Source organism: Phoca vitulina, unplaced genomic scaffold (assembly GCF_004348235.1).
Source record: "Phoca vitulina isolate PV1807 unplaced genomic scaffold, GSC_HSeal_1.0 scaffold28, whole genome shotgun sequence".
Classification (NCBI taxonomy): domain Eukaryota; kingdom Metazoa; phylum Chordata; class Mammalia; order Carnivora; family Phocidae; genus Phoca; species Phoca vitulina.
The window spans coordinates 18,079,709-18,093,486 of record NW_022589731.1 but is presented as its reverse complement, the minus strand read 5'-3'; the positions used below and the strand labels follow the sequence as shown (position 1 = coordinate 18,093,486).

The following is a 13,778-nucleotide window of genomic DNA, read 5'->3' as shown; positions in this document are numbered from 1 at the left end:
TCTTTCTTTCTTTTTTTTTTTCTTTTGTAATTGCCCTTTGGAATGTCTGTCGGGAAGGATCGTGTGGTCAAATATGAGATGATTTTTACAATGGGATCAAAATTTTTACTGCACTGTTTCCTTCGATTTTTTTCCTTTTTGTTTCTTTAATTAAGTCAAGATGGTCAACAGTTTCCATGCATGGTTTTGCCTTCTCAAATGACTGAACAATCTCTCCAGGTTTGCTCTGAGGGTCTTAGTCTAGAGGGTATCAAATTAAGTTGTCAAGTTTAAGGCACAGAGTAGCTAATTGTTTTGGCTCCAGATGTGAGACCGAGTCCAGATGTTATCTCAGTGGGAGTCTGAGATAGCCTCCCCTCCCATATATATAAACAGCTTGACTCGATGGTGATCTAATACCCTTGGTTCTGTGACTAAATCACAGAAACTGCTTTTGGGGTTATCAAAACTTCTGAAAAATGACTGTTTGGGTCCAATTTCCCATTTGAAATACAAATGGTTTGTGCTATATGTAATCACACAATTTATATCATTTTGGCATCTTGGATCAAGAACACCCATACATCAGTCTTTGAGGGGAAAGAGATTTCATTTGGAGCATGTCCAGCAATACCTCGTTAGATCCTGCCTCACTGCATTTGGGGTTCGGAGTTCATTCTCTACTGAGGTTTTCACAAACTCCCAAAAGGTCACACGTGGGCTACAAACCTGAAGTTTCTGGGCAAATACTGGGGGGTTCTTTTCTGCTAAGTCGGGTTCCAGATAGTCAAGCGCACCACAGAGAGAGGCTGGATGAGCTAGCCTGCTGAGAAGGGCGTCAGCAGAGGCAAAGGAGCCCTCAGGAGCTGTCTGAAGGCCGGCAGAGGAGGACACAGAGGAAAAATAGAGGAGACACAGAGTGACATCGATTCCGAGCAAGGACCACGCACCTATTTGCTGGACATTTCTGACTTAAGGCTAAAGAGAGTATTAGTTAGGTGCCACTACTTTCCTTTTCATCCTAATTCCCACCTGCTGACGATGGGCATCTTGAGCTTGACAGGCTCCCCACCCTCCCACCCCCACCCCCGGAAGCACAACCTTAGGTGCCCGCCCACCCCCACGCCACCCTCACTCCCTAACCAATCGGTGGGAGCAAAGTTACCATTTACTTATTTATTTGAAAATCTCAGTGGGGGAGACAAGGCAGTTGATGGGTTTTCCAAACGTAATATAACTCATCAAGAAAACACCTCCAAGTATAAGTGTCAAAGGTTTTGATAAAGGTCATTTTCTAAATAACAGAAAGATGATTTCAAATGAAAAAGTATTTCCGGGTAGACTGGGAAGACTCCAAGGTCAGAAGCCAGCTCTGCAGAAGTTGGGTCATGCACGAGTTCTTCCATAGTGTGTATCTGAGAGACTGAGTCACATCTACTTTCTTCTTGCTTACTAATATTTTCCCAATATCTAACTGCCACACAGTAGGTGCTCAATAAATATCTGATGCATGAGAAATAAATGGTCTACTAATATAGAACAACAAAAGTAACACTAAAAGTAACTAACTCAATGGCTTCAAACCCTCTTGGGAATTGCTGGGAAGGAGGTAAAAGAGAGAAAAATAAAAATTCACCTAGAAGGATGGCCCATTTTAGATGTTCAGGGGGTCTATTTGCTCTGCAAGGCTCCAGAGGGGTTGGGAGGGGAGGGATATAAATAGGTCTGTAAACAGGAGGGACTTCTCATCACCAACGCCCAGGAAAACCAAGTGTTTCCCAAAAGGAGTGTCCCCTGCCCTACCATTCTCTGCCCCCTGACCTAGAGTATGGAGAAGCAGGGTACAGACTGACGTCACCTCCAAAGCAACAGTGCAGCCCCAAGGGACTGAAGTGGAAAATCAAGAACCCCGAAGGCAAATAAAGCAGTGAGGTAAGAACTCCAAACCACACTGGTGAAGATGAAGAGCTTTTCTCTCATGGCTAGGGTGTGGGGTCTCCGAGGCTGGCTTCTGTGGTCCAGGGACTGGGCGGGGCCCCACGCCAGGGGCTGGGTGAGTATTGCTCTGAAGGGCTGGACCCTTTGGTGATGGGACCCAGCTGGCCCAGGCCTCAGCCCCAGTGATCTTGGGCCCCTCCAACCCCACTTACAATTTCAATCGCGTCTGAAGCAGTGCCCAAGGTCATGACCTCCAGCTCCTTCTGGGAGGATTTCTCTGGCACCTGCAAATGTGGCTCTTGGTTGGGAGCCAGTCCTCGTGTGACAGGATGCTGGATCTTTGCCCCAGTGTTTACAAGGGCTTCAGTTTCCTCAAAACTCGACCTGAGGAAGCAAAGAGCACCTTTACTTGTCTCATTGGAAATCCCACTGAAATTGACCAGGATGCCCCAACGCAATCACCATCCCCAGGGATCCTGCACTTCCAGAGCTGCGTTCCCAGAGGGAAACTGGGCCGGGTGTTGGGTGGCCAGGGAGCCTGTAGGCTGGACAGCCTGAGGGAGAGGGTGGTCCAGCCCCAGCCCAGGGCCTGCTGACAAGGGTGGGTCAGGAGCACAGACGTCACTGGCTATGGGCACAAGCTGGAGTTAAGCAGACTGCCCATCCCTCGGCGTGCACCCTGGGGGAAGTGACTGTGTCCTGCATCTCAGTTTCTTTTTCCGTAGGACAGGAGATGAGACAGTGCTCGATGAAGGTCAAGGGAGATACTGCCCGCATATGAGGCACCTGACGCGGTCCCTGTCACCATGACTATTGCTGCGACATCACCACCATCATTCTCAATACCCTGGGTGGATTCGGAAGTCAGTTCGGGAAGTCAAAGCAAGAGCTTTCCCTCCCACTCAGAGAAAGGGGCAGGTAAGGGGATGGGAGGGTCCCAGCCCCAGAGCGGTGCCCCTCCCTTACCCCATCCAGCACCACACGGCTCAGAACAGGACCCTAACCAGTGCTAATTCACAGCCACGTTAACCGTGAACGTCTACCCAGCACTCCGCTTTCCTTACAGCCTCTCCGTTTCATCCTCCCGGTGGCTTTGGAGGGCAGGCACCCCCAGGCCCACTGCACAGTTGGGGGGTGCCTGGAAGACTGAGAGCCTCATTTAATCCTCATGAAATTCCTACAGGGTCCGTTTTATGACTACCCTCATTTTACCCACGAGGAGACGGCAGCCCAGGAGGGTCAGGTAGCCTGCATGAGGTCACACAGCCCGTAAGGGGTGGGAGTGGGACTCCAGGTCTGAATGCTGCGGAACGCTGCCTCCCCAAGACAAAGTTGTGTGTGCACCGGCGGGGGGGTGATCGAAGGGGCTCACGCATTCAGCTGTTAACCGGACAAAGGGCAGCCTTACCGGTAACACCCCCACCCCGCTTGTATGTCTGTGGGGATCCTCAGAGACCCGGATGTGGGCTCCCTGAATACATCAATGCAAATGAAACCACGCCGGGATAGCAGTGCCACGGGGCTCAGAGCCCGACCCGAAACACTCTCTTCATGGAAGCCGTACCCTGAACACGGCGTCGGGGACTCTGACGTCCGGACCGGGGGAGACTTGACCGGGCTCTCCTGAGAAGTGTCAAACATAAGGTACAGGGCCTGCTTCTTCGGGGCGTCATCGTCCTGCTGCAGGGATCAAAGGCACAAGTCAGCTCGGCTACAGGGGGCCTGAACATGGGATAGAAATGAAAACCAGAGCTCTTTTCAACAGAACAAATAACTCATCAGGGAAAAGCCTCCATTCTTCTCGAGCCACCCAGGAGGGAGGAGCAAGCCAGTGCTGGCCAGTGGAGAGGAGAGGAAAAGGGGAGGGAAGAGGCTGGTGGAGGGAAGTTGTGAGCGTGTGCTGCTGGGAACAGTGTCGAGGGGAGAGGGATCGTAATGGTGTCAGGGTGCTGCACGCTGTTCAGTCCACCAGCATTTACTGGCCACCCCTCTGGATGCGCAACCATGCGGCCACTGGGGACAAACACAGGGGTGGGCAAGCCCCCAGCCTAGGCGGTGCCCACAGTCAGATGGCGGGTGGGGGGACGAGCGTGATGGCCCAGTGTGGTGAGCACCTCCAGCATGGGCTGCTAACTGCGGGTCAGAAGCCACAAGCCCAGCATCTACGAATGATGCAAAGAAAGATAAAGATACAAGCAGTATGTCCGGGCCAACAGTATCACAGCAAGCCCTTCTGAGGCTTTGGGGCCTCGGGGCCTCTGACAGCACCACTGGACAAAGGCACAGCACAAGAGGCCATGCTCGGAACCAAGTGCCCTTCAGGCAGTAGACAGGACACCAGGGAGGACAGCTACCCATCGCAGCCATAAATGCGAAAGGGATGGCGGGTGTGGGGGAGAGAGACTTCTTGCCAAAAGAGCCGATCTTCAGTTACATCAAGCAATTAATTTGAAGGAAACAGGTAATAGTACACCTTAAAAACCACCAAACCACTTCTACACCTTTTTAAGGAAATCTCTGACTAGTTCTTTCTCAGTCTGGGGAAGTAATGATGCAGGAAGCCTAACTGCATTCTCCTTGCTCACTTAAAATGCCATGTGAAGTGGACCGAATACAAACCTCTAACCCCCAGTTCCAGTTCGCCCCTACTGTGCACCCAGTTCGCCCCTCCTGTGCACCCAGGGCGCTGCGGGCACAGAGGACCCTGGATCTGGGACCCGAGCTCAGGAGGAGGCCGGTGTGCCTGCATTTTCACAAGACAGGATGGAAAGCAAGTCCCCTGCTGGTCTGAGGCAGGACTTACAGGTAAGGAGGAGCCAATTTTCTCCATATATTCAATTTCATAGGAGTTTCTGTAATCCAACTCTGCAAAAGAAACAAAAGGAGAGTTAGTGTCAGAAAAAAAAATTTTTAAAAAAAGGAAAGGTTTGGGCCAGGCAGGGTGGGGTCTGGAACCAGACTCTAAACTCTGAGCCTAGCCATGACTCGAGGTTTCCGATTCGGCTGGAAGGGGAGGGCAGCTCAGCCATCTTCAGACCACTCGTAAACCACTTGCAGCAAAGGGGCTCTTGCCATTTGGGCGCCTGAGAGTCCAAGGGAATTAAGTCTGAGCAGGAACGGATCTGAGCGCTATGCACCAAGTTTTCAGAACAGTCTATTTTGAGTGTTGCTTTTCTCTGTGTCTCACATGCAACGTGGAGAATGTTCCCACATCCTGACGACATTCGGAACTGGCCCCACCGTGGTCCCTCTCTGAGAACCCCCGGCCTTACCCCGAGGCAAGGGAAGAACATACATCGTTCCTGCACCGTCCGAGGCAAGGGAAGAACATACATCGTTCCTGCACTGGGCTTGTTGAGAGGCTTTGCAAGTCACCTGGACCACTTCCCGAAATCCTGCCAGTGCCCACAGGGCTGGTACCAATAAGATTTTCAGATGCAAAGACTATGAGAGTCCAATTAGGTAGAGAAATGACCTATTTCAAATGACTGGAAGGGAAACTTGAGAGGCTCTCACTGGAGACAAGAAGTCCTGGGTCCCTCAGGTCCCCGGGCGGAGGTTCCTTGAGGACACCCAGCTCTGCCCCTCAGCGGAAGTCCCTGTCTAGGGAATGGATTCCGAGCACGCCCGACGTGCTGGGCACGGTGGATGCGGTGGTGAACAAAACCAGAAACAAAATCCTCAAGGAAGCCACACCCACAGCCACCAGATGGTTCTTTCCTACTTGAGAAGGAAACCAAGAGGTCACAAGTGACCCACTCAGAAAGCAGCTCTACAAGAGCGTATGTGGCAATCCCTAATGCCTGCATTCTTTTTTTTTTTAACATAACATGGAAATAGCTGTTCTGCTTTAAAGCACCTCTATTTCTGCATATGGTTGAAGGCATCGCTTAAACAATGATTCCGTAATACGAGCTTTAAGATGACACATCTCCTGGAAGACCGTCCCCAAACTGGCAAGTGTGCGGGGATGTGGCCGTATGAACTCAAGCACTGAAAACACGTGGACAACTCTTCAGGAGTCTCTGAATCTCCCTGGTGAAGCCAATGCCTCCTTCCAGTGGGCTTGGCCTGCCCAGGGGTTCGAAGACGGTTTTGTGCATTAGCGGCCAGAAAGACCCCATGAGTCCCTCAGGCCTCCGCCCTGATTTGTGCGTCACCCAGGAAGAGCAGAGACTGACGCAAACCCCACACGACTGGGCTGCAGTTTAGCGTGTGGGACTGGAATGGGCATCCTTTCTTAGGACGTACAAGTATTTGTTTATGAAGACTTCCTGTCTTCCTCATCTTGTAAAGGAGAGGTAAGGTAGGGATGGTGAAGGACAAGGTGATTTCTAGAGCCACCTCCAGATCTCTCACTTTCCAGATGTAGGACCTCGGGACTATTATTTTATTGTCCTATTTTTTTTTTAGTTTTTTTTTTTTTTTTTTTTAAAGATTTTATTTATTTGACAGAGAGAGACATAGCGAGAGAGGGAACATAAGCAGGGGGAGTGGGAGAGGGAGAAGCAGGCCTCCCGTGGAGCAGGGAGCCCGACGCGGGGCTCGATCCCAGGACCCCGGGATCATGACCCGAGCTGAAGGCAGACGCTTAACGACTGAGCCACCCAGGCGCCCCTATTTTATTGTCCTATTAAAGACTGTTTTAAGTTGAGAAGATAACAGCGCATCCGTTGCCTCCTTCTCCAAGGTTATCATTATTAGCACCAAGGCATTATTTAACCCTAAATTATTTAACGGAAACCACAATGGCATAGAGCAGCCAGGATGCGCCAAACAGGCTAAGAGCCACCACAGAGATATTTCCAGGGACTGAGGCCCTGGGTCCCTGCCCAGCTCTGGTGACCAGCGCGGCTCGATCAAGTGTCCCGCCTGGAACCTTAGCTGGTCCCCTGGCAGCTGATCAGGGTGAGTTTCAGGTCACCGAGCTCACTTATCTGCCTTCTTTCCCACCTGCCAATGGGGTCTCCCTTCCCACTGCCCGGTGCCCCCCATCCCGCCCTTCAGAGGCAGCAGATGACAGTACAACAGTTGGGGATTATCTGACCCCCCGCCCTGAGGAATGTATGCATCGTAGCGTGTGTGGTTATAGGAGACCCGCACTCTACACAGGAGCTTCAATCCCTGGTGATGCCGGGAGGTGTTCCTTCAGCACATGGCCTGAAACTGCCAATCGTAGCCATTTGGGGTGCTCATGTATAATTTACAAAATGGCCCAGGGGCACCTGGGGGGCTCAGTCGGTTAAGTGTCTGCCTTCGGCTCAGGTCATGAGGCCAGGGTCCTGGGATCAAGCCCCACGTTGGGCTCTCTGCTTCTCCCTCTCCCTCTGCCCCTCCCCCCCAACCCACTCATGCTCTCTCTCTCAAATAAACGAATAAAATCTTTAAAAAAAAAAAAAAAAAAGGCCTGGAAAAGATGTGAAGAAAAACAAACCCTCTTCTTGTCATCAATATCATCTCCTGTGCTTTAAGCGAACATCTTCCTGAATGTTGTTTTCAAAATTTCACTCATCTGCTTTCAATGCTAAGCCTCAAAGGGTGGTGGGCTTGGAGGGGGAGCCATGTCCGGCTTCGGCTGTGACCACATGCAGCCGGGGGGCTGGGAAGGGTGATGCCATTTACACCAGGTGGCCCAACACCTTTACCTCCAAGAGAAGAGGCCTCTCGCTAAGGCATGTGCCGCCTCACACTGTAGAGGCCCAAAGGTTTTCTTTTTTTTTTTTTTTAAGATTTTATTCATTTATTTGACAGAGAGAGAGGGAGAGGGCACAAGCAGGGGGAGCGGCAGGGAGAGGGAGAAGCAGGCTCCCCGCTGAGCAGGGAGCTGGATGCGGGGCTCGATCCCAGGACCCCGGGATCATGACCTGAGCTGAAGGCAGACGCTTAACAATTGAGCCGCCCAGGCGCCCCCGAAGGTATTTTTAATGGGTCCTGTCATCTCTGAGGGCTGCTTCCGGTAATCATTTCACACTGGTCAACACACCATGAGAGGGCCCGGTGGCTGTTCTCTGAATCCGACTGCCAGAGCTTGGCTGGGAACTGGGCAGAAGCTGGAGGATGCAGCTGAGATGGTCATTCCCAGGTCGGGGGGGCCAACTCCCTGACTTCCCCTGCCTACTGACTAACCTGTACAATGCAGCTCAAAGTGTCTACATTTTGCAAAAAAGTTAATGATGTCATGTAAGAGCCCTACCACGTGCTATACAAACCTAAAGGACTGTGACCAGGTATATTATAACTGCTCATGGCTAGTATTTCTGGAACTTTTAACATAAGCGATGAGAGAAGAGACCTTTTGTTAGGGGACAAGGACACTGTTCCCAACGTCCTCACTGTCACTCTTCTGAATGTCTGTAGTGCGACAGCAATCATGTCCACCACAGAAGAAGTTAGGTTCCTGACGGGGACACCTTCCCCACGGTTGGAAGCGGGAAGGTGGGGGTGGATGTCACTGCATGTTAGGGAGACAGGGTTGCTGGGTGACCCTCAAAGGCCCACCCAGACTCGTGAATCTAAAACAGTGCTCTCCTTGGGTCTCTTGGACTAGACCTGGGAGAGGCTCTGGAGGCTCCTAATCTTTGCATCCCTACGGACCACACGGACTAGGTTTTTTTCCCACTACATTTCCAAAGATTGCACCAGAAGAGGCCATTTACTAAGCAAGCGTTCGAAGAAAAACATTTATAATTGCCAATCTGACTTTTTAATCAGTGGGAGGTGATCATTGTCGCCACCGTGAGCTGATGTCATTACTGCCCAGACACGTCATTTTAATTAGCTGGGCATCTTTCTAAACTAGTTCCATCCAGGTTTTTCAGACTATTCAGACAGCACGTGAAGCTCTTGTGGACCCAGGTAGGGAAGCACCGCTGAGCTCAACACCCTCTTTCTAGAGACGACGAGAGGAAGCCTACAGGGTGCTCACATACAGGAGCACGGAGAGTAAGAGCAGGATGCTTTGGAGTCAGGCAGCCCTGATCTATGGGGGCTAGCCCCACATCGCTCAGCAAGTCGTAACGGCGCAAAGCCTGTGCTTTCTTGCTCCTAGGTGAGGAGGAGCAGAAATCCACTCTCTAGACCTGAGAGAACAAAATGAAACCATGTGTACGAGAGCCTCAGTGGGGCTCAGAGCGTGCACCAGTGACAGCTCGTAACTACTGTCACTTAGAGAATTGGCCTTGTAGTAAATACCTGATCAGGGGCTCATTATTTCTAACCCCAAATCTCATTCCCTGTGATTTGTGACTTCCCTGTAATAAAGCTTCAATCACGGCCACAGCTCTGGCCAGATTCTTTCTGGTGATGACATCAGCACCCCAGGGGCGTGTCTGGACTTGACCTCAGTAAGTTAACAGGAAGGATGATCCGAAGGGGGGGCTGGGCATCCCGTTTCTACATCCACCTGCTGGAGGGAAGCAGGCTGTATTATAAAGGTGAATGCAGGGTCGGCACCTCCTGAAACTCTAACTGTCCCTTATACGTACAGATGACGGATTTCCGATTGCCCGCCAGTTGTAATTTTAGTCGGGATTTCCCAAATCTTCCCGATTATTTTCTAAGGAGGCAGGTTTCATAGAGCTTTGTTTCAAATGTACAGATTTACCTCTTTGTTGAATTTTTGCAGAAAATAAGCAATGATCAAATATGCCCCTGAGCTAGTGAGGTGTCTGTTTTGGTTCCATGTCAAAGATGAACAAATATGCTAGCATGGATTGGGACACCTACTGGCTTAACAGGTACTATTAGGATTTTTATATTTTCTATTAAAAATGCATGTATTGGGGTGCGGGGATGGCTAAGTCAGTTAGGCGTCTGCCTTCGGCTCAGGTAGCAATTCCAGGGTCATGGGATGGAGCCCCGCATCGGGCTCCCTGCTCAGCGGGGAGCCTGCCTCTCCATCACCCTCTGTCTGCCGCTCCCCCTGCTTGTGCACTCGCTGTCAAATAAAAATCTTTAAAAAAAAATGCACGTCATCATCATTACAGCATTAAGTGACCTCAGAGCGGCCTGGACCAAACGTGGGAGACAGGGCATGGGGCACTACAGAGGCAGCCAAGGGGGGGCATGCACGAGGCAAAGTGGTTCCATCCAGTGGGGCTCATGGCCCAGGTATGTGTGCAGAGGAAAGGCCTGAAGAGGGTCGGAGGCCAGGTCCCAGGGCGCCCAGGATCAGGCTGCAGTGGGATGGTCATTATCAAGCCTCCCAAACCCCAACCTGAGGGCCAACCAGACAGCCTACCAAAAGGCTCTGTTCCACAGAACACACAATGCCAAAACACCCAAGTACGCATAACTTAGAGGGTCTTTCCATCTTCAAAGCATAGAGAAGTAGTGTGGTAAGAGGGTACGCATCCAACCCCCCCCACACACACACGAAATGGACCTCACTCGTGTCGTTCAGAGACTTGATGGGCACAAAGCAAGCTGCCGAGTGGCCAGGTCACAGAAGAACGTGCAGAGCAAGCAATCCAAGCCACCCAAACTACCCGCGCTGGGTGATACCACCGCCAGCCCGGAGGGAGCCAGAGGCTGCTTAATGGAGGTGGTGCTTCCTTAGCAGCAGACAAGGAGTGCAGGTAAGATTTTCACATGCAATGGCCCTCATATTGATTTCTACGCATATTTTTTTTGAATGCTTGGATATTAAGATCTTGGAGACTGAGAACCATCACAACAGTCCCGAGTGCTGGAGGGAAGCTCATAAAGGGGCGGGAGCAAGAAAGAGCACCATCAGACCAGGAGATGGTTTCAGGCCTCAGCAGCTTTCCTGACGAGAAAGGAACGTGTGGGAGCCAATACAAAGATTTCAGAAAAATCAATGTTCATGGAATAAGCAGTTTACCAAAAAAAAAAAAATCTTGATTCACCAATCATGTTGTGTTGACTTAAGATAGATCAATTTTTCAAGCCAAAGGATCAGGCAGAAAGCTGAAAGCGAAAATATGTGTAGGAGGAAGGAAGATCTTGATGAGAAAAGCAACATGCCTGGGGGCCTGTTCAGGAAAAAGGTCCTCTCATTGGCAAGCCTGGAGTGAACCGCCTGGTTTGGGGGCTTGAGTGAAAGGCATGGCCCCACTGTGGAATGTCCTGTGGGGATGATGCACAGTGGTGGCCCCAGGAGACCCCAGGCCTGGGCAGGGGTTGACCCACACAGAGCATTTGGCTTGAATGGTGCTGCTTGCAGCTGGGTGTGTGTTTCAAAATCACCCAGGCCCGTAAGCCACAGAGAGAGCTCAGGATGGGAATGGGGAGGGGCGGGGGGGGGCGGGGGGCCCTGAGTTGACTGGCTCTCAGCTGACATCTCGGGGTTGGGGTATAGCTGGGTTCAAGCCTTAGGCTGTCTTAAAATGCAGCCTTAGCTTGGAGTGCCCGGATGGCAAAGCAACCTGGCTTGGAAGTTTCTTTCCTGGCTTTGTGCTCCCCAGGGGCAGTGATCTCCAAGGCAGGGTGGGGGTCTGGCTGGCCACCAAGGTGCTTACCCTCCGTGGGTGAGTTGAATTTGGTGTCATTGACGAAGGTGGACAGGTCCGAGGGCTGTGGGTAGTCCTGTTTGTCAGCCTCCAGATCCACCGTCACACACGTCCACTTCTGGTTGGTGACGGCCAGCTTCTCCTCATCGGTGGCGTGGACCACCGCAGAGATGACCGGCGTTTCTGGTGTCACCGCTGGCGTGGGGTCCTGGGAGCAAAAGAGAAGCAGTCTCTCCTCTCACACGGTTTCTGCGTCCCCAACGGTACCCGCCCACCTGAGTCTGGGGCCCCTCTAACCAGGGCAGGTCCCTATCCAGCTCCTCAGCAGGTCCTTGGACTCTGCTCAAAACGGTCCCAAGGAGGCAAATTCTTTCCTCTGTGAATTCGTGAATTTCCTTTCCTGATGGCTTGTTATTGGGGGGGAGAGGGGGCGGTGAGCGTGGGTTTAAAAAAAAAAAATCCAGATTTTGTGTCCGGGTTATTGGAGACATTCCTGCTCATTCACTTTAAGAAAAAATAAGGAAATTTACTTATTGGCACTTTTATTACTGCAACTACTGTGTTATGTCCACACAGTGCTTCAGGGCCTGTGAACCGATCTCATCAATATCGCCTGTCGATCTGCATGCCTGTCCCTGGAGGATTTGCACAGAGGGGGAGCAGCTGAGTAGGGCGGGGGGGGGGGGGGGGCCCAGAAGTGTTAGAGCAGAGCTGGGACTGGGTCGCCAGACCCCTCTCCTGGGGCGGGGTGCCTTTCTGTGCAGCCCAGCCCGACTACGGTCTGCTGGCTGGGGCATCGCTGGCTCAGATGGCAGCCTGGCATACACGCCCGAGGCCAACCCTCCTTGATCTGTCATGGTGTAGATCTCACAAAGGAACTAGTTAGAGGGGAAAGGGCCCAAACCTCACTTCTTAGGGCATGATTTCCTTTCTCTCCCCACTTGGATTTTGGTTACATAATCCAGTGCTCTTGACATTCAGTTCTCACTATATATTCATTTACCTCCAAGGACTTTCTCAGTTTAGTATTCATAGAAGTTCTCAGCAGATGAACTGGCCAGAATGGATCAGCATGATTCCCACAGAACCCACACAACACTTCTGCTGAACATCTATCTTTCTACTCTGGGGACACACTCTGATCTCTCCCAAAGGGAAGGGATCAAAACGATGTCTGGCAAACAGCAAGGGAGCCCCCACGTAGGAGGCAAAAAAGGATGCTGGAAACGTGCCTGTGATGAGCAGAAAAGGCAGCTCTGGTTGACTAGCAGGGAATCAAAGTGCATGGGCTTTAGCTGCTTGGGTGAGTGATAAAATCATACATTTCAAGGAAACACTGTACCTGAGAAGGTGGATCAGAGAGAGGAGACCGTTTTGGCGACCTTTTCACCCTGAATGTGTCACTGGAAATAAAATGGAAAATGTGAACACAACAAACAGTGGTACAGAACAGTCCAGAGCTACACAGAGCCGACCCAAGCCACGGCCTCCAGCCTCCGCAGCGGCTAAGAGTCGTCCACGCCGACGATTCATCCCGACTTAACAACAGATATTATCGCTACCCCTGCGGGAAAGAGTCCTCAAGCTGGAAATCTTTTAAAGAGATGCCATTTTGGAGAGCTGGCCCAGAAAATGCAGCTAAATTTAGCCAGAGGTTCTTATTTTAAAAAGCAGATTTTGGTGAGATTCATGTATCCAGATTCATCCAAGAAGGCCTGAACCAAGTGAGGTGTGGGGTAGGGACCTAGATTCCCGACACCGATGAACAGGATCCCATTTACGGACTGGCAGGACAACACAGCACACAACGCACCACGGCCAGAGCCGTGCAGAAACGCGAAGGACCGTTCTGGGTCTTCGGGGAGAATCCCTTCCCACTCACTGGAACTCGGAGCATAAAGGATTCCTGCACCTCGGCACTTCTGGGTGAGATTCCAACCAGAGGCAGGGCCAGGGTGAGAGGATTCTTTTTTAAATTGTAGTGAAGTACACATAACATACAATTTACCATCTTCAACACTCCAACTTCGGTAGCTTCAAGTCCTTTCACATTGTACAAGCAATCTCCAGCACTCTTTCCGGGATGAGATGATTTCTCTACTGTCTATTCCTAACCACGGTTAATGACTCTTTTCTCCCTTCCTTTCTCCTTCACGTAAATAGGGGCAGGGGCAGGTCACTCGAGGCAAAGGAAACATCAGATCAGACTTGCGAAGGGGTCAATGAAGGAAAGCATTTTTAGCAGACACGGTTCCACTGAGTCACGAGTGGTCAGGGGCTCATTTCCCAGGCAAAATGGAGGCCTCCCCACCTGCAGCCTGGCCCCTGGTCTCGGGCCCCTCTGTGGTACGGTCCTGCCCCCAGCAAAGCAATGGCATTTTTGGGGTGGGG

The 13,778-nt window shown here is 51.3% G+C and overlaps 1 protein-coding gene across 6 annotated transcripts in view; it reads right to left on the bottom strand.

The window, feature by feature from the left end:
- TACC2 (transforming acidic coiled-coil containing protein 2) overlaps positions 1 to 13,778 on the bottom strand; it is a 73,450-nt gene that overhangs the window by 22,051 nt on the left and 37,621 nt on the right. For all 6 annotated transcript variants that reach the window (XM_032423069.1, XM_032423066.1, XM_032423067.1 and 3 more), the window contains exons 4-9: positions 12,730 to 12,790; positions 11,397 to 11,595; positions 4,721 to 4,782; positions 3,482 to 3,597; positions 2,130 to 2,301; positions 709 to 849 (exon numbers count right to left, since the gene is read on the bottom strand). In XM_032423069.1, the coding sequence (XP_032278960.1) occupies positions 709 to 849; positions 2,130 to 2,301; positions 3,482 to 3,597; positions 4,721 to 4,782; positions 11,397 to 11,595; positions 12,730 to 12,790 (751 nt within the window). The remainder of the gene's footprint in view (positions 1 to 708; positions 850 to 2,129; positions 2,302 to 3,481; positions 3,598 to 4,720; positions 4,783 to 11,396; positions 11,596 to 12,729; positions 12,791 to 13,778) is intronic.